General features: G+C 46.8%; 1 protein-coding gene across 4 annotated transcripts in view; it reads right to left on the minus strand.

The window, feature by feature from the left end:
* The window catches only part of Vangl1 (VANGL planar cell polarity 1), a 51,162-nt gene continuing 30,802 nt past the window's right edge, over positions 1 to 20,360 (minus strand). The window contains exons 5-9 of one of the 4 annotated variants that reach the window (XM_006501395.4): positions 13,256 to 13,389; positions 12,191 to 12,229; positions 11,773 to 11,905; positions 9,717 to 9,951; positions 1 to 4,915 (exon numbers count right to left, since the gene is read on the minus strand). In XM_006501395.4, coding sequence (XP_006501458.1) covers positions 4,655 to 4,915; positions 9,717 to 9,951; positions 11,773 to 11,905; positions 12,191 to 12,229; positions 13,256 to 13,389 — 802 coding nt within the window. In that variant the 3' untranslated portion in view covers positions 1 to 4,654. Of the gene's footprint in view, positions 4,916 to 4,937; positions 5,240 to 9,716; positions 9,952 to 11,772; positions 11,906 to 12,190; positions 12,230 to 13,255; positions 13,390 to 20,360 lie in introns of those variants that run through there. The other 3 variants (XM_017319549.2, NM_177545.5, XM_030252588.1) reach the window with 3 other exon arrangements.

The raw sequence follows: 20,360 nt of genomic DNA on the forward strand, positions 1-20,360 counted from the left end.
TAAAAACAAGGCGTGTTTTATTTATAATTGGATATGATAAGATTACATATTAGTAAGTTCACAGTAGTGATTTATTTGTTTTTCTGATGTAACAAGATCCATAAAGAGCAAACATTACCCAGAAATACGTTATGCTGCGTTCTAATTGTAGGGTCTCTGCTGCAGGGCTCTCTTCAAATGATCATACAGACATCCCTGTCAATTTCAGTCACGAATCATTGGTTGTTTCTTTTAAGTTACATTAAATAGATGCACGGGAGGCTCCCTGGGGAGTGAAGTTTGAACAGTAACACCCCACCCCAAGTTTGCCTGGTTTTGGTCTTGTTTCTTGCTGTTTGTAGGTCACAGAGGTCCCAAGGCAAGAAAGAAAGAAATGGGCATGCCTGCAAGGTGACAACGGGCTCCCACAGACAGCTCCTCATGGAGAAGCCAGTATAAAGAATGAAGGAGAGGACAATGAGCCAGCTTTGAGGAACGGTCGTGAACAGACTCAGCCATACCCACATGTACAAACGAGACACACAACGACTTGTCACTGGCCACGTGGATGTTATGACTGCCAGCGTGCAAACATGGCAACGCACACTCCGAGAAGTTCAGGTGGGAACAGGTCCTCTTCTTCCCTGATTTGCATCCACCTGTAGGGAGTCTTGCACAGCAGGGCCAGGGTTGAAGAGGGCAAACCAAGGTCTCTGCTTCGTTGGTTCACTGGGTCAATGATTGGCAGTGGTGAGAGTGGGTAGTCAATTTCCATGAGTACAGTGTGTTGGTAGGAGTTCACAGACAGAACTCTGTGCTGGCTAGTTTTATGTCAATGTGACACAACCTAGAGTCAGAGAGGAGGAGTGCCAACTAAGAAAATGCCTTAGTAAGATTGGTCTGTGGATAAGCCTGTAAGGCATTTTCTTAATTAGTAATCCGTGGAGGTCCCACCCCACTGTGGATGGGACCATCCCTGGGCTTGTGGTCCTGGAAGCTATAAGGAAGCAGACTGAGAAAGCTTTGAGAAGCAAGCCAGTAAGCAGCACTCCTCCATGTTCCTGCCTCCAGCTCCTGCCTCCAGGTTCCTGCCCTGTTTGAGGTCTTGTCTTGACTTTCTTGATGATGAACTATGATGTGGAAGCATAAATCAAAAAAACCCTCTCCTCCCCAAGTTGCTTTGGTCACGGTGTTTCATCGTAGCAGTAGTGTCTCTGACTGGAGCAAGCTATTGCATTTAATACATGCACTCCAGAAGATGATGTAGAAATTAGAGCTGCTCACCACCACCTCTGACTCAGGAGATGGCAAGATCGAGTACCCTAGACCTTTCTAAGGCTTATCTGCATGGCCAGTCTCCCCATTCATTAGAAAGCCCCACACTCTTAATCCCAGCACTCGGGAGGCAGAGGCAGGCGGATTTCTGAGTTCGAGGCCAGCCTGGTCTACAAAGTGAGTTCAAGGACAGCCAGGGCTATACAGAGAAACTCTGTCTTGAAAAACCAAAAAAAAAGAAAAGAAAAGAAAAGAAAAGAAAAGAAAAGCCCACACTAACAGTGAATTGTGATAAGGCAAACATACCCAGGCCACTGACTTCATACTCTGTGCTATAAAGAATCTGTCTTCTTATATCCAGATGATGATGATGATGAAGATTGGACCTGCACCAAGGACCTCAACACCCCTAAACAACAGGAAGTGGTTTAAGAATTCCGATGTCCCCTTTCTTCTCTCACCTTCTCTCTCTCCTACCTAGTGTCAGGGGATTGGAAGGGATAAGGGAGGTGAAGGGTAGTAGGGAAAACAACTCAATAAAGTACCCAAAAGTAAAAAAAAAAAAAAAAAAGAATCTGTCTTCTTGCAGATCTCAAAAGGGAGTTAGAGGAAAGAAGGGAGATGATAAATGTTGGGTAAGCATTTACTTTATGAACTTTAGCCAAGACAGTTTTGACCCCACGGGTTACCTAAGGATGTGTGAGCCTCATAACCTTAAAGTCCATTTTAATTCCCACTTCCTGAGCATTCAATTCCAGGACTATTAAAGACTGCTTTTTCTTTTTTTTTTTTTTAAGCACACAATTCTGAACAAAAGTTGTCTTATCTACCTTTGTAGATAATGAAAATCACCCGGGAAAGACGGCAATCTCAGACCTACACTCTTCATTGAGTTCTTCCACAGTTAATGTTAGAATTTTAATAACTTAGGTTAGAAGTTATAGGGGGGGGGGAATCTATAAACGTTTAAGGTAATGGAATCCTGTGTCCTCTAATAGGATCATGTATCCTACTAGCCTTGGGGAGCAATTTACATCCTTTAAAAAGAGTAGGCTATGAGGGTCCAAGAAATGAAATAAAACTTTATTGTCTTCAGTTGTGTGATGCAGCTTTCTGCAACTTCACATTTCTTTTGCAAACTCTCCTCTACACCGTTCGCTTCCACGTCAACTCGGCCTGGTAAAACGCTGGGAGCACAAAGACTTTAAAGGATCCTGCTTGTGATTTTGGCTTTTCTTTCAGGAATCGATGCAAACTTAAGCATTTTGAAGAAAAAAAAAATCGATATTCAATTTACAACCAAAACAATAATTTCAGGAAGTCTGAAGTTCTATGCAAAGGAGATGGAGAGGGGCCAGGAGGGAAAATAAATTAATTCCTTAATTTAAACCGTTCTTTGCCCTTCTGGGAATGCACATACCAACACAGGGCTCCAATTTAACCCCTTTAAGACCCATGGTTTAACCAGGAGCAGGAAGCATAGTACTGTAAGATGTTACCTTTAACGCTGCAGTACTTACATTTATGGCACTTAACAACTGAATGGTGTTGGTGGCGGAGCAGCTCTGCTGTGACATTACCCTCCACACACAGCTGGTCTCTCACAGACTGCCCACCCCTTACCTCGTTCTCCTAAAATATTTCCTGAGTAAGACATCCTGAGGAACTTCCAGTAGAAGGGACCTAAAGGTTTCAAAGTAAGACCAAAGCACCTGGTTACACTATATGTGTGTGTGTGTGTGTGTGTGTCACAGGTTTCTCTTCCTTCTCTAGCACATCTTTCTGAGCAAAAGTTATTGAACAAAAAAATAACATTGGCTTTTCTAAGCACAGGTGTATCACAAATATTCCATGCCAATTTGGATTTTTTTTTTTTTTTTAATGACAGACAAAATCGCTTGGTTCGTGGAATGCACAGACAGAAGGGTACACATATATGGGCACGGAGATGATGGCGGCCTTCTCCTTTCCTGAAATGAGATCCCTGAAACTGATAAAGGAAAGAGTACTTGGTGGAGCATTGCTTCGGATGTAGGCAAGCAGAGACTGGGACAGCCCACTACAAGGTGTCAGGAAATGACTCCTTGGGCACTCCCCTGCACAGGACTCTGCCAGGAAGCAGCTATGTCTACAAATGGGACATCAAGGGCATTGTCCTCTGAAACCAGCTACAACATGCTGACAGAAGGAGCCTTCGGGACTGCACGGCTGACTCAACTCTCCCTTTCCCAGCGACCCTTTTCCTTGTGATAAGTTGCACAGTGGTGGTGGTCACAAACCTCAGGGATGGGACAGCAGTAGTTGCCAGGGTGGTGGGCACTGTTTGGTTTCCCGTGGCAGGGAAGCTTGGCACATGAGCTTTGTTGAATACTTGTCTCCCTGGGAAATTAGATGGCTACATGGGGCACCTGCCAACTGGGAGTCACAGTGTTGGTCTCTCCTGGTTTGTGTGAAGCAGGGCTGAGGAGGACTGGGTGGATGGGCTCCTGCTGCAGCCTAAGGGAGGTGCTGCGGCTGAATAGATCCCCAGAGTCATACCCTACTTCTCGGGAGAAAGACTGGGAGAGGCTGTGCAAAGAGCTGTGGGTATACTTGGAAAGCCAAATCCCTGACATCTCTGGAGGACCAAGCTAGCCTGGCCAGGCTGCCCACCATGTACAGCTGTGGTCCAGATGCTAAGGAGAGTGGGCGTTAGAGTGAAGCCCAGGTAGGCAATCCCAGGGCTAGGGAAGGGCCAACAGAGGAGCAGGGCCAAAAACAGGGCAGGTAGGCTCTCTCTCAGGGGAAAATGGAAAGCCAATCACTTAACAGCTGCAAAACGGCAGTGCACATTTCCTATCAGTTTCTTTCTCTTCGCAATGTAAGGCAACAAATGATTAAAAACTCAGGCGGTTGGACATTTCCTGTACTGCCCACCACTCCCCAGGGTGGTGTGGTGATGTGGATAACTACATGCACAAACACGCAAGTGGGTGTGTAGTGTTTGGCTTCCTGAAGCAGAATAAAGTGAGGCCCCTAGGATCTATGAGGTGGTAGACCAGAAGTCCAGGCGGGTGTGGTACTGGGCCACAGGCAGGGACCAGTTGTAAGGCGAGGCTCCCAAGGACACACAGCAGCTACACTTTGGTTTACAGCTGTCACAGAAACTCCAGGGAACAGCTTCTTCAGAAGTCCCATCTATTAAAGTCAGATGCCAACAGTCACTTGTTGGGGTGGGCATCTCCTGCTTCCTTCCAAATAAAGTGCAGATGGTCGAAGGATACTGGTCTATCCTCTGCCAGTTTGAGTCAGCATTGAAGAATTTTAAAAAATCTTTATAAAAGAACTTCCTCCTGGACATATATATATATATATATTTATATATTCTTTTGTTTTTCATAAAGCCACAAGTATAGAAATTTTAGACTGATGTCTCAGACTGTAAGCGAAGAACAAACTTGTGAGATTTAGGGTCTATGAACTCTTCTGAGAGTACAATGAATGGGATTTTCTTCACATTGACCACGAGGCTGAAGTCCAAGCATTTAAGGACGAAAACAATTCCATCCCGTAACCCGTTTGTCACAGCCTCCTCACTAATAAGTCTCCACTGTGTCGAGAGCCATCGATCCTTGTCATACTGCAAGGTGGGGCCCGCACTGAGGTATCGTTCAAGGAAAGCCTGAAAGCCAAGGAAGAACATTGGTGAAGTTACAAGGGTTGCTGTGCGTTATAGCTAGGCTCCATCTTGTTTTCCCTAGAAAATGTTACCCAACTACCCCATACCTTAGACTAGAGTTCAGCCTCTCATGCTGAAGGCCCACGAGACCCTCTCTGTAGAAGGAAGACTCCTTGGGCTTCGGAATTTTCTTTTGGCAATTTACAATCAGAGGGTGAGTTGAGGGAAGTGGATTGGCTACCACTGTTGATGTAACATGCCACCTGAAGACACGGGCACCTCTCCCTCCCTGCTAAAGCCAAGAATCCCCGAGGGCAGGCTGAGTGCCTGGAACAGAGACGTAGTCAGTGAATCCTGGGCAGACAGACAAGGACAACCGCACAGACAAAACTGCATGGCTCTACCACCTGCTGGTTGTGTGACCTTGCTCAGTCATTTGCCCGGTTCTCTCAACCTCGCCCACTGAGCTGCCAAGAGGTGCACAAAGCACTCCCAGTAGGCACACTGTGGGTGTTGTCTGTCATGCAGAACTGATGCATGTGTGGCTAGGGCTCCGTATGGCCAGACCCACGTCCCCTCTCCTGAGTGCTTGCTCCAGGGACACGACACCAAGCAGACTGAAGTTCTCTGATTCCACTACATCTTCATGTGCCATCCCTCCTGCTGAGAGCTGTCCCAGAAATCCCTCCTAGACCTTCACATCTTACACTATCCCTCAGATGGATCAACGTGTTCTTTTGCCAAAGCTCCTGAAACCCCTGGCGATGACGTCATGCCATAGTTCACTTCCTGAACTCTGCTGACTTGCTGTCTCCTCCCCTCGAGGCTTCAAACTTGTAGAAGATAAGAACTACGTCAACCCTGTCTTCCACTTTTTAAAGTATGACTTTCTAATGTGCCTGGCATGGAATTAAATACATACATCAGTTTGGTTGGGAGAAAGAATGAACTGACAATATAAATTGAAAAATACTGGCATGTAGCCATCTGGTCCTAGGCCAAGGTGAGGACCTTTTTGGGTTTCAAGCAATCCTCTTTCATAACTCCTCCACTCTGCCGGGCAGTGCAAGCAGCTGTAGCCATGGTGATAGGCACACAAGAAAGCGCTGCTGTGCTCCAGTGAAATCGGAGTCACAGAAACAGCCAACCCCTGGCTTTGACCAGTGAAACTTAATTCAAAGGTGCACCAACAGACAAGTGGTTAGGCAAATCTACATATCTGGTGGAATCGGGAGCAGCTATTCACAGTGAAAGCTGCGTGAGTCAGATCTGAGTGTATGGAATGAATGATCCAAGAAACCTTGAGTGAAGAAAGCAGGCTTCCAAAACGCAGGCGTGTCTAGTATTAAAGCATCTCTGCCTTAAAAGCTAGACTCAGACTCAGCTAAGAGAACACACGTCAGCCCGAACTGGAAGGAGTGGGGGGTGGGGGCAGAGTGCGGTTTTGTTGATAGTGTGGGGGTTCTAATTACTTTGTGTTCTCTCTGTCTCTGTCTCTCTCTCTGAGTTTGTGTGTGTGCACGCCTATGCATGCCATGGCATGTGTGTGCTGGAAAACAGTTTCCCGAGTCAGTTCTCTCCTTCCAGCATGTAGTTCTGGGGCCTGAACTCAGGCTTGGCAGCAAGCACCTTTATCCAAAGAGCCGTCTCACCAGCTCCAGTTTCGGTTTTGGTTTTGTTCTTGTTTGATTGGTTGTTTTTTTGTTTGTTTTTGTTTTGTTTCTGAGAAAGTTTCTGATAGGTAGCACAGGCTGGACCAGAATTCACTACATAGCACAGGGTGGTCTTGAATCCATAAGCCTTCTGCCTTGGCCTCCCAAGCAGTGTGATTACGGTGATAATCTACCACAGCTGGCTGAAAACATAATTTTCTACATTGGACTTTTCTTTTTTAAATAAAAATCCAAGAAAGCATACATTTAAAAAATGAAACGGGAATATATCAGACAACTTTAAGAAACCCTGGAGATAGGAAACCAGCGGTCCCTTCTCCTTGACAGAAGCTATTCCTCTGCACAAGGGGACAATAGTTTTCTATTTGCAACCTGTTGTATGTGGACTTTTGTAACAAAATATTCAAGTGTTCACCCACATTGCAACAGATGATATACCACAGCATGCTAGACACTCTTGCTTTTGTAAACGATTTCCAGTTTGAAGTTACACAGAATAATATTCTGGGGGTGGGCAACCTACCTTTAATGTAGAGTTGTACATACAGATACTAATTGAAAAGCTGATTCTAGGATGCCCCTTATATACTATAATCTGATGTTCAAGTCTCTCATATAAACGGGCTCACCGTTTGCATGTACCCTGCAGTTACCCGTGTACTTTAGAATGCTTAATCTCTACATGGCTTGCAGCACCTACTCCACTGTGATGCTAAGTAGCTGCTACACTGTGTTGTTTAGTGGACAGTGACAGGAACGTGTGTACATGCTCAGGGTGGCAGGGAAGCACGAACATGCACTTAGTATGACAGGAGTGCATGTGTATGCACTCAGTGCAGAGATACATGTTTCCATCCATGGCTAGCCGACTCCACAGATGGGTCCCGAGCTGACTACGGACACAGCTGTGCTGGATATTTTCCTGGGTGGGAGACGACTGAATCAAAGAAATGAAAAGCCTTACAGTTTATCATGGCTATTTCTGCATGGCTTTCCCAAGCTGGTAGTACTTGTGAGAAGTGTAAGAGTAAGATGTCCTTATGATGAAAGGTGATTGGATGTCACTTGTGCACGAATGCCAAGGTCATCCATGCTTCCATGAGACTTACATGCTTATAGCCTCTCTTATCATCATCCCTCACACAACAACTCTGTCAGGCAGCTATCCCTGCTTCATACGGGAGGAATCATTATAGAAAAACTTGTGCACAGCTACAAACCAACTGAATGGATGGGCGAGAATCCGAACCCACCATGATACCCACTGTGCCCACCCTTTCTCTTTTTGCCCCAGTCCTCTATTTACACTGCTGATGACTGCAACATCTATCCCTTACAGTGTACTAAAGCCACGATCCAAAAACAAAGTCTACAACATCCAAAATGGTGGCATCGTTTCTGCCAAAAATCAACAGCTGTTTAGTCAGACTTTTATCAAATGATAGGTATGACTTTATCACATGAATTAACATGAGGTATGAAGAACATCCTCAATTCACTGGTTAGGAAACTGAGGCACAGTACCAGAAGCTAATTGTCCAAGGTTGTACAGCAAGACAGTTGGTGGAGGGCCCAGGTTAAAATGGGTCAGTTTAGCATGTACTCAGCATGTACATACTTTCCTGTCACACTGATCATGTACACATGCTTCACTGTCACACTGAGTGTGTACATACACTTTCCTGTCATACTAAGCGTGTACACATTTTCCTGACCACCCTCACCACTACACTGTACTGGTTCCAGGTGGGATTTTTTTCCTCTGTTATAGTGCTACATCCACTCCAGTAGTAATAAGCGACAGGCCCCGAAAACCTGGGCACTGTCCTGAGGCGAAAAGTTCATGGAAACGTAGTCTCCTGGAATCGTGGCATCCTGTATATAGAATGCTCCAATGTCCTTGCTTTAGTTGGTAAACAGATCCGTGTGCTTTTAATATTGCTTTATTACAAGTGCTCCTAAGGATTGATACTTTGACAAATAGCTAAGTTAGATTCTAGGCAGTCCTTGATCCGACCCTGGGCATGGATAGCTAAGTCACTGCCCTACACAGGAATTTACCTTTATCTAGGAAGAAGGAAGTTTGTGATCTAAGGAGGAACCAGAGTAGACACTTAGAACTATAGATAGCTGAGTTACACCCATACACAAGTATTTACAATGGCCTAGGGGGAAGCTGGACTATACAATAGACTAGAGTAGGAACTATGGCAAGGGCACGAAGCCCTTGACCCTGGCTTCTAAGATTAAGTGGACCTTAGGTGGAGCTGTTTTTGATCCCAGTTGTTAACACTGAGTTTTACCCCAGTTGGTTCCTGTCAGTCCTTCTGTGTTTGCATTCCTCTGTTTTGTGTAAGAATCCAGTAACCTCTTTGTACCTAGCCAGTGTGTCACCCAACTTCCCTATTTTCTTCTGTATAAAAAGTTTGATGCTCGATTTGACAAATTACATTCAGATTCTACACAATCTCATGTGTCGCTTCTGTTTGTCATTCACCAACTCCTTGTCCACCTGCAACCAGAGACCCGTTCCACGCAGATAGGAGACCCAAAAAGGGGGATAGTCTGCAGCATTATAGAATCTAGAGGCCTTCAAAACATGTACTTCAAAAAATAATTGTTCCGGGCTAGGGAGCCGGCTCAGGGCTACAGTGCTTGCTGTACAAGTGTGGGGATCTATGTTCAGATTCTTAGGACCCCCACGTACAGTGCTGGAAAGGAAGAGAGGGAGGATCCTAGGGCCTCACTAGCCAGCCAGTCTAGCAGAATCACTGAGTTCTATGTTCAGTGAGAGACCCTGTGTTAAAAAAATAAGATGATGGGCCAGAGAGACGGCTCATTAGTTAAAGAGCCTTTATTGCTCTTCCAGAAGACCCAAGTTCAGTTCCTACTGGCCATATTAGGAGACTTACAATCACTTGTAACTCTAGTTCCAGGAGAATGTCATCTTCTAGCCTTTGCAAGGGACATCCAAACATGAAAGATGCTCACACAGAAACACACAAGTACATAGATATCAAAATCAAAAGTAAGTCTTAAATAACGTGGTGAGCAACAGTGGAGACATGGGATGTCATGTGACCGGCCAAACCCAGGGACATTTCTGCCCCAGCCCCGACCTAGCAGCGCACCTTGGGGGTCATGCTGTTGGTGATGCAGAAGGCCAGGTGCTGCAGGATACTCTCCATGCTGTGGTAGTGCTGCTGCCGTGTGGTGCGCAGGTACTTCTGCAGTGCCCTGGCCATGGAGGGGAAGATGGCCTGGGCTGCCTCTCTGGGGTCCATCACCTCTCCGGGAGACTTCTGCTGCTCCTCAGCCTGGAGACGCTGGATATGGATGAAGGCTTCCTCCACAGCCACTACCAGTCTGGAAGGAGATTCGGGACAGTCAGCAAGGCAGCGCCCACTGCAGGGTCTGGGGACAGTCCCATAAGATGCAGAGGGCCTTTATTGACTGAAGCACCCTGGCCTACCACCAACTTCCCCAAGGCTCTGTCATACTGTATCCCTCTAGGAGATGGAAAGAGCCTGGGAGAAGAGAAGCAACAGCAGAAATGAGATGGGAGTGGGTGGGTGGTATCGCTGGGCCTCCCAGTTCTGCCAATAATGAGCTCAGAAAGCTCACTTTAACCTGTGCTTTGATTTCTTCAATAAAAGGTGTCTCCTGAGAAGCTCTGCCCGAGCCTGACATATACAGAAGCAGATGCTTGCAGCCAAGCATTGAACTGATGATCACAGGGTCCCCAATGGAGGAGTTAGAGAAAGGACTGAAGGAACTGAAGAGGTTTGCAACCACATAGCAAGAACAATAATATCAACCAGCCAGATCCCCCTCCCCCTCCAGAGCTCCCAGGGACTAAACCACCAACCAAGGAGTACACATGGAGGGACCCGTGGCTTCAGCTGTGTATGTAGCAGAGGATGGCCTTGTTATGCATCAATGGGAGGAGAGGCCCTTGGTCCTATGAAAGCTCAATGCCCCAGTGTAAAGGAATGCAAGGGCAGGGAGGTGGGAGTGGGTGGGTGGGTGGGGGCACACCCTCATAGAAGTAGGAGGAGGGGGAAGGGATAGGGGGCTTCTGAGTTGGGGGAATCAGGAAAGGGGATAGCATTTGAAATGTAAATAAATAAAATATCCAATTTTTTAAAAAGCGAAATAAAGACTTCTGTTCACACTCCATCGGGAAAGCGAAAGCGAGCGTGCAGACACAGCTGCTAAAGAGCCAGAGCTTGGGTAGCTTTAGTTGGCAGAGGGCTTGCCCAGTACCACAGAGACCTGGGACAAATCCCCAGCACCTCATGTGGTGGCACACGCTCCTGATCCAGCACTCAGCAGGTGGAGGCCACACGAGAAGCCAAGCTGACAAGATGGCTCAGGGCAAAGGTGCTTGCAGCCAAGCCTCACAACCCGAATTTGACCCCCCAGAACTCGTGTGAGAGAAGACAAAGAACCAATCCCCAAAAGCCATGCTCTCCATATATTCACTGTGGCATATGTACAGGCACACATACATGTACATGCACACATACATGTACACACATGTACACATGTACATACACACACACACACACACATAGATGTTTAAAAAGGTTTTAAAAAAGAAGTTCAATATCATCCTCAGCTATACAGAGAGTTTAAGGCCTGGTTAGGCTACAAAAAAAGAAAGAAAGAAGAGAAAAGACAAGAAAAGAGAAGAAAAGGAAAGAAAAAGAAAAGAAAAGCAAGCAAGCAGAGCTTTAGTCCCCTTGTTCCACTTACCCCTCCCCCCAGCCCCCCAGCAACTCAGGAAGGGGAAGAATGAGGTGACAGGCTTAAGGGAAGCCACCTTTGTCACCTTCCATTCACATGGGAAATGGTGTGGGTGGGTCTTGCCCCCTCCAAGGGCAGCCACAGATGCCCCCTGGAAATCTGCTCTGAATGCAGATTCCCAGGCCCAGGCTTAGGCCCACAGACCACGTGGTAAGCCTTGTAAGTGGGCCCAGGACCTGTGATGGGTGTTTAGAGGTATGTCTGGTGGTGATTACACACAAAGTCTGAGAAACGTGAGAGTAACGTGGTCTGAAAACAGTCATCCAGGGCATGCGTACAAACAGAAAATTAATTCTGGAAGTTAAAAAAAATTTTTTTTTTTAAGTAAGAATAAAATGTTCAGCGGGAGGAGGGCCCAGGCGTGCAAGGGTCACAGACCTTGCTCTCCGCTTCTTCACCCTGCGTTCGTGTTCGGCCTCTTCATAATACAACTCGTTGTGGCTGGAGTCTCTGCGCCGAGCTGCTGCAGCAATCATGGCTCGGGACTGACCAGTGGCGTTATTACTAGGCCCTTTGATGAAAGGAGAAAGGTAGATAGCTTTAACGGTAAACGCCAGGAAATGGGACCGAGAAGCAGCACCAGGGTCTGTGGTCTGCTAGTTAGCGCCCACCCACGCCCCTACGGAGCACCCCTGGCTGGGCCTGCGCAGTACTCCACGCTCATGGCAGCCAGGAGATCTAACCCCAGTGTGATGGGGAAATGGAAAAAGAACTCTGAAGGGGCTGCCAACTGCTCACCCCTGAAAACGCCGGCCAAGAACAACACCCGCCGGAGCGTGCCGAAGAGGTCACTTACCATCTGCTACACAAAGTTTCAGTTTGGCCATAAGGGCAGCTGGGACATCGCATACAGCGGACAATGAGAGAGAGTGGGCAGGATGGGAGAACAAGGACAGACAGAGAAAAGAGAAGTCAAGGGACACTGACAGTGACCACACACAGGAACACAAGCTAAGCCGAGTGCTATCTCCCCCAACACCAAAGCCCAGCAACCGCAATACGCCCCGCCCCATCTGTGAATCGACCTACAAGTCCCGTATCACCCTGAGCATGACCCAACTTAGCTTATCACAAAGACACAGCCAGGACCTAATGCTTTCTTCTGGGTGCCTTAGAGAACTAAGTTTCCCAATCAAGGGTGAGGCTTACCAGTCATACCCCTCACATAGCCAAATTTAAAAAAAAAAAAAATATTTGAACACTAATACCAAAAACTGATACCTATGTAAACCAGATGTCTTACTGACAACATGAATCTCTCTGGGAGTCTGCAAAGCTCTTGTCTTAGCCCAGGTGCCCAGCAAGACGTAAGAGGGAGTCCTGTTTCTCACACTTAAGCATCTGACACCCTGAATGAAACTGGCCTCTGACTTGGTGAGTCTGCCTCCAGCTTCTGGTTGCCATTCCTGGCCAGGACTGAGAGACTAGAGAGGAGCTCCCAGATAGCTGACTCTCTAGGCTGAATACGTTTCTAGGCCAGGGTGGAGTATTCTAGGCCGAAAGCCCTGAGAGCATCGCAGTCTTTTGGTAAACAGCTCAGACTTTGAAAAACATTCCTTTCCGAGGACTTTCAATCTAAAGTGTTCCCAGCAGGAGGCAGGAAACACAGCTACAGTTTCCAATACCAAAATCTCCAAGTGGATGAACTTGATATATATATACACATATATAGACTGTAACTGACATTCCCCCGGAAAAAAATGTTTGTCTACATTTAAACTAAAAATATAAATTGTTCTAAAGTGAGAAAAGACCGTAAGGCAAGCACAGAATACAGGGTTGAAGCAAACGTACTATGAGGTTTAAGCCACAGAGCCACCTAACTGTGCGCCCCCCCCCCCAAACGGTTTCAAGCACATACCATCTACATTGTAGACTTTCAGGCCAGCCATGTGCTTGGCTGCTCGGAATTTGGATGCTGTTAGGAGGTTCGGGTTATAGATGGTGAAGTCCTTGTAGTAATTTTCCAGAACCACCAAGGCTGCTCGCTGGATGCTGTAAAATGAGGGCAAAAATGAATGCGGGGTTTTCACCGGAATTCAGTGGGGCTGAAATGAGAAGTCTTTCTGAGTCAGGTCAATTGTAAGTCAAGGTAGCCCTCCCAGGAAAGTCTGCTGGCTCCTACACTCCCCATGGCTCCCACTATGGCGGCTTCCTCTCCTTTCCCAGGCTCTGGCATTCCCCATATCCCATTCAGCCAGAAGCTGAAAGAGGAGAGAATTACAAGCTGTAACTGAGATTTAGGTTTGGGGTACATAAAGCTTTTCCTGTTTATCCTTAATTTACCAAAAAAAAGGGAAGGAAGTTGAGAAGCTCGCCCCCCCCCAAAAAAAAGGTAGGAACTTTGATGATGCTCTGAGACCCTCATTCAGTAATTGGTTACACACACACACACATACACACACACACACACACACACACACACACACACACATACACACACAGAGAGAGAGAGAGAGAGAGAGAGAGAGAGAGAGAGAGAGAGAGAGAGAGAGAGAGAGGCGGAGATTTGCCCCAGGTCTAAGGAACTGGTCTCCCATGTTACAGCAATGTCCTCCCTATGGGGCAGAGTCCTTTAAATGAGGCTTCAGTTAAACGCTAAGATATTCTGGGTCTTAAGATCCTCAGAAGCTCCTGCCCTTCAAGTGTCCTGGACACTCAGCAGATAATAGCTCCAAGCTACCATTTTGGAGCTCAGGTGATAACACACATATCCCAGAAGCATGCTGGGAGCTGAACAGAACACTGCAGGATCCCTGCTGTTTCAGAGATCCACCAGCTGTAACAGGGAGGGGCTTTCACTCATCTCCTCCCTTTTGACCTTCACGATCACTCCAGGGAAGAAAACAAAGGTACAGAAACCCACAAGCCACACAATGGCATGGCATGCCTTAGAGTCTGGCTAGAATTCTGGGGTGGATTAACAACCTAGATGCTGGCCCTTCACCCTGCGCTGTGTGTCCTGACATCTGCAGCTCCCGAAGCTGTTCGCCAAACACGCTGCACTAAATACCACAGCTCTGTTTTATCTTGCCCTTCTGTGTCTCTTTCCCAGCGCTCTGCTAAGATAATGGGCTTATAAGGATTATTTACAATGGCCTGAATGCCAGGACAGGGACTGCCTTGGATTCCTGGAGGGCTATGCGGCATCCCAGGGCTCTCTACCCCCTACTGACTGAGCAACCCTTAGCCAGACCGCTGAAGCCCCGACTACCCCCACTCCAAGACTCCCTTTGCGCTCCGCTTTAAGAATTGAACACAGGACTGAGGATGAGTCTCCAATGGCAGAGTATTCACCTCTGCACTATGTAGGAACCGAGCAGTCATTAGGTCAGCATGGAGTGCAAGACTAAGGCGGTCCTTGAGGTGAAGGGCTTCATTTTGATCTTACTGTTGTTCGGAGTTCTGCCCATTGTGTTTTCAATTTCCTCCTCCTCCTCTGCTATGACCTTCCCCAAAGAGGAACAAGTGTTCCTTCACTTCCAATGCATCCAAAAGTGTACCCGTCCCTATCACACACATGCACCCTTGCACATTGCTATGTTTGAAAACCCTAAGGATGAAAATAAGCTTGGTTATACACAGACACACTGGTTCAAACTAGTTCATCCCGTGCTTTTATACCAGCAGAAGAATTTCTCTAGGTGCTCAGATTAGAATATTAAAAAAAAAAAAAAAAAGTTCGTCACCAAAAGTTAAGAACTGGTAGGGAGAAATTGAGAGATGGCTTAGCCATTAAGCATTGGCTGCTCTTGTAGAAGCTCAGGTTCAGTTCCCAGCACCTATATGGCTTATAACCACATATAACAGGGGATGCAATATACTTTTCTGGCTTCTGTGGTCTGCATGAGTGTGGTGCACACAAACTCTGCAGGTATATACACATTATAAATAAGCAAGTAAATAAATCCCCCTTTAAAAAAGTCCAGAGTTTAAAGGTAGTTTCGGAAGTTAGCCTCAGGCCCACCTCCAAAGCAAGCCTTGTGGTGACTGCTGGGTTTTGTTTTTCATCCAGGTCACAAGGAGGAGCCCAGAGAATTCCATCGGCTCAGTCCAGTGCCTTCATCCCACATGTGCCATCTCTATAAGTGCCTTCTGTCCTTGTCTCCCTCTTCAGAGCTCCAACCCTGCCACCTTAGCATGGCCTAAGACACGGTTGAGGTAAGGCCCGCAGCTGCCAATGTTGGAGCAAAACTCTATGCATCCCCTAAGAACTTCCCACAGATAGGGCTGATGCCCAAGGACAGAGCCCCGGGGCTTCATGCAGGGCCTCAACCTTGCCAAGGCCAGAGAAGCCCATCTCCCAAGAAGCACAGAAGAGAAGAGCAGGCATCCTGCGCCTTCTCCAACCCCATCATCGCACAGAGCTCCAGCGTGACTCAGAGCCAGGCACGGTCCTGGCCGGATGCCCAGGCTGACAAGCTAATGCAGGAGCTGAAGTACTCGCGCCAAGTTTATAAATGCCTCCAAGAGCTGTGCACACTCTCGCCTACAGAGAACCATTTGTCTGGCACTCAGCACATCTAACAATACGAGGGAAGGAGACTTTCCACAGAACTAAGACAACACACAACCAATGTGCCCAACTTTAAAAGGTTGCAGTCGTTTGAGCTAAAATCCAACATCACAGTGCTTCATCTTTTTTACAGAGCAAACTATGTACTGCATGCCTGAAGTCTTGCCAAGATACAGGATGGTGATTCCTTGTGTTCATGGCTGAGCTGTGCTTTGTACATAACAGCCATAAGTCACGGGTGCAAACAGCAGGCAGACGTTCCCAGTGCCCATGTTCTGCTCCAGGCTACAGGAACAATCTAAGCACTCAGAACTCCCTGGTTGATGTCATTTTCCACATTCTCCCTTGCTCTTAGCAAGCAAAGTCATTTCAGGGGTTTAGGTGCAGGCTAAGTCATAGACCCACAAGCCCAGGACTTACAGTGCATCCCTTCCTCCAGCCAGTGTCCGTGCTCAGACACCTTCCTTGCCTTGGATCCTCTGTATCCTCCAACTGTGGTACCACACAGGCCTCTATCAGTAAGCCTTTCACACTCCCTAGACCCTAAAGTCTGTCCCTACACTCAGAGCACCCAGCATAACACAGACCAGTAGTGTCTCCTACAAGGAGTTAGATATGCAACCCCTGCCTCTTTAACTTCTTACACAAGTCCCTCTCACACAAGCAAGGCCTCCTGTATTTCCTCCATATGTAACACTTGTTGGCTCAAATTGTCTGTTTATAAAACCTTAGGATTCCCATAGGTTTAACATTAAGATCTTAAGGTTTAAGACTAAGAAGAATTTCATGAAGCCATTAGAGGCAAAGGCGGGGGGGGGGGGGGGGCTGAGAGATGGTTGAAAGCAAATCTTTAAACTCATCCTGATTCCTAGACAAGATCATCTCTGAGGAAAGACAGGGGCAAGGAAAGTCAAACTGGCGGGGAGCTTGGCATCATACCAGCACTGGAGCCAGAGAGGAGAGGCAGTGAGCAGGCCAGCCACCTTCACGCAGGAGTCCTGGGTGCAGGCTGTGGAGACAAGCCCATCATGGTCCCAGAAGTGTGAAATGAAAGCCATCTCCTCGTTCTCCTCCAAAGCCAATAATCAAACAAATCATAATTCAACTATTCCGATCTCCCACTTTATGAAACAATTGATAGTACTTCATACCCCCTAGAGAACTCCAGCCTCTCTGGAGAGAGAGAGAGAGAGAGAGAGAGAGAGAGAGAGAGAGAGAGAGAGAATATGAATCATTTTATCTTAAATTATTCACTTTTTCAAATTTCATTCTTTTTTTTTTTTCTTGAATAGGATGGGACTACTAATCCAGAATGCCTGGCACTGCCATGGTACGTGGGCTCCAAACATGTATGTATAAGGTACATCACTGAGAGCTGAATGAAATGAACCTGTCAGGTCAGTGTAGTTAGAAGTTCCAGTGAGACACCCTGAGGTTCAACTCTATGGGGTGCTGGCTAAGGCTGGCATCAGTTTCTGAGAGCTGTCTCTGAAGCACCATGGCTAGTGGGCAAATTCTGGACTTTGACTTTCTGAGAGTTCACTTTAACCAACATTTAGGCCGGGGAACATGTTGGTGATTGGGGCGTTTGCCTTCTATCTTCCCCATTTTGAATTGTTTGGTTGGTTTAGGCGTGGCAGGATTTTATAAGGTAATATAATTTAAAGGGCCCAGCCTAAGGCACAAGCCTTGTGACTGATACCACCATGGCCATAGGTTTCTATGTCCGCATGTGTGCTGGGGAGGCTGATCTGCCCCCTGTGTGCACCTGTGCCAATCTCTCTCCCCAAGAGGGACTGACTGCCTTTGAAATGGAGCCAAGGCAGATCCTTCCACATAGCTTTCCCTGGAGATAGGAACCATAAGGACCATAAGGTTAGAGCATTCCTTGACAACTCTCAGCCTCCTGACAATCCAATCCACTTATTGGGAGGTGGCCATGACTCACAAGTGGAGAAAGCCTTGGCCTAAGAAGCAGAAAGTCTGGATTCCAGAGCTGATCCTGCCATTCTGTTACTTTCTAGAGTCTTACTTCCTCATGGCCTGTGATGGCAAGAGAAAAATCAATGGCCTTCTGCGGTTGTTCAGAACATCCGCTGAAATCTCACCAGTGATTATATTTGTAAACCATAAGGCATTATTCAAAACTGCCTCATATTATTGATAATGGCCCCAAGCATTTTATAATAGGGAATGCGGTTCATTGGTTCATGCCATTCCTGGGCATAAAAGCATGCTCAATATTCATTTATACTGAATAACTTATTATGTTTTGTCTCTTTAATGCTCCCCACAAACACTACGTATTAAATGCTCAGTTGTCAGCCTGAGGAACTCTGGGGAAGTAGTGAAGCCCTGAGAAGGTCGAACCTCGCAGAAGGAAGTCAGGTCTCCAGGGGGACGCTCTTGAAGGGGACTCTGGGATCGCCTGTCGGCTCTTTTTGCTTCCTGGCTGCCATGTTGGACAGCTTTGTTGGACTTTTGTTCCCCACCACATGGCTCTACCTTGCTGCGAGCTCAAAGTACTGGGGCTGAGTGAGTGTATGTAACACAAACGAACACAATTGAAATTGTGAGCCCAACTAATTTTTCTTAGAAATTGGTCATCTCAGGTACTTTGCTTCAGCAATAGAAAGCTGACCGACACACGCCCAGAATTCTAGAAAACAAAGTGATCTCGGTGTTCTGCCAGAATCTCAAGAATCAAAGAAAGCCGAATCCACTCCTTTGAGAGTACCCCAGCCTCTGAAAAGATCACTCTCCCACTACGCAGAATACTCTTTAACTTCTGCTTCTAGTCCTTACTGCTTCCTCCGGAGACACGGAGTACTTATGAAAACATCTCATACTTGGAGGAAACACCTTGGCCATAAACCATCTCTCTTTTAACCCCTCTAGGTTGCAGAAAGAGGGACTGAAGTCTATAAAAGTATGCACTCTCACACACATACATGTGCACCTCTACACACATTCCTTTGTTTACTGTTCATTTTCTCTCCCCTTGATTGTGCTTTCTACAACCAAACCTGTATATATGACTGAACTCAGAAATTAGCACTGGTCTTCAGGATGTATCCAGGAGAAAGCCCTTATATCCTCTGCTCCTCTCCAAGGGGAGAAAGCATGGCCAAACTGGTAAGACCCTCTTAAGTTTCAGCCTTTTCCAATATAAACTGGATCCATACCACTCTATCAACAAAACAGCTTTCTCCATGAGTCAGAAATGTGAGCATGTTTCGTACATGTAACTGCCCCACATCAGTGTCAGGACATTATTGCAATTACCTTGGCATGTGCTGACAGATGAAGCACTAAACAGTTTCTCATCACAATAAAATCTGGGAAGACTTCCGTGTAGAGTATATAATCACCATCCTTTGAGCCAACCACACTGACGTCCAGAAAAGGTTCAGAAGAGGATGAATAACCAGCTGCCCCACCCCCATCACGACAACTGCAAACACTGAACACCTGTGACTTTCCAGACGCTGAGCTACAAGCTGGACTTATAAAAGGCTGTCCACTCCTCCAATAGGTGGTGACAACCACCCAAAGGATGGGAATGCTTAACCGATAAGACAGGGGTGGAGGCAAACATAGTGAAGGGGAGGGAAGGGGAGGTGATGAGGAGAGGATGATGGGGGTTTTAACTGAGGTCTACACAGCAGAAAATGCTAAGTGTCTGGGCTGAGTCTTAACAGGTCACTGTTGGCTCCATTCTGTGGACTCTGGGCTCCAAAAATTCCAAGTGGAGCGAATAGCGCGAGCAGAAATGGGTGTTACGCACTGTTCTGAAATATCCACAGCGCGGGAGCAGAATCAGTGTTCATCCCTGGAGAGAGGAGAGCTTGTGTATTGTATGAGCAGGTCACCTGTCAACTAAAAAGCCTGTGACCTATAGCTTAGGCAGGAAATACGAGGTGGAACATCCGGGAGGCAGAAAGAATCATGGGAGTGTCCCAGGAGGGAGATCCACCAGGAAGATGTGACTAGCAGATGCCTGATACCTGAGCATGTGTAGCCAGCCATGGGGCAGAATATAGGTTAAAATAAATAGGTTATTTTAGTGATGATCTAATAAGAAAAAAGCCTAGCAATATGGCAAAGTTATTCATAAATATATTTAGAGTCTGGGTCTTATTTCTGGGAGCATGAGACTGGAAGGAAGACCTGGGCCAAACTTCTAGAAAAGCCTTTCTTCCTTAGGGTGCTTTCGTTAGGTGTCTGACAGCAGCAACCAGGTAAGCAACTAATACAACCATCAATGCCTTCCGTTCAGCCAACTGTGAATTCTCCCCGGCAGTATCAGTGAGAGCCAAGTCACTCTGCATGCGTGGACATCACTGTCCCAGACCAGGAGCAAGATACAGTGGGGCCACATGCAGCAGTATTTGTGTGAGTCCCAGAGAAACACACATAGTTAGGGGAGCACCCTGCCCCCAAGTGCTGC

This window comes from Mus musculus, chromosome 3 (genome assembly GCF_000001635.26).
Source record: "Mus musculus strain C57BL/6J chromosome 3, GRCm38.p6 C57BL/6J".
In the NCBI taxonomy this organism is placed as follows: domain Eukaryota; kingdom Metazoa; phylum Chordata; class Mammalia; order Rodentia; family Muridae; genus Mus; species Mus musculus.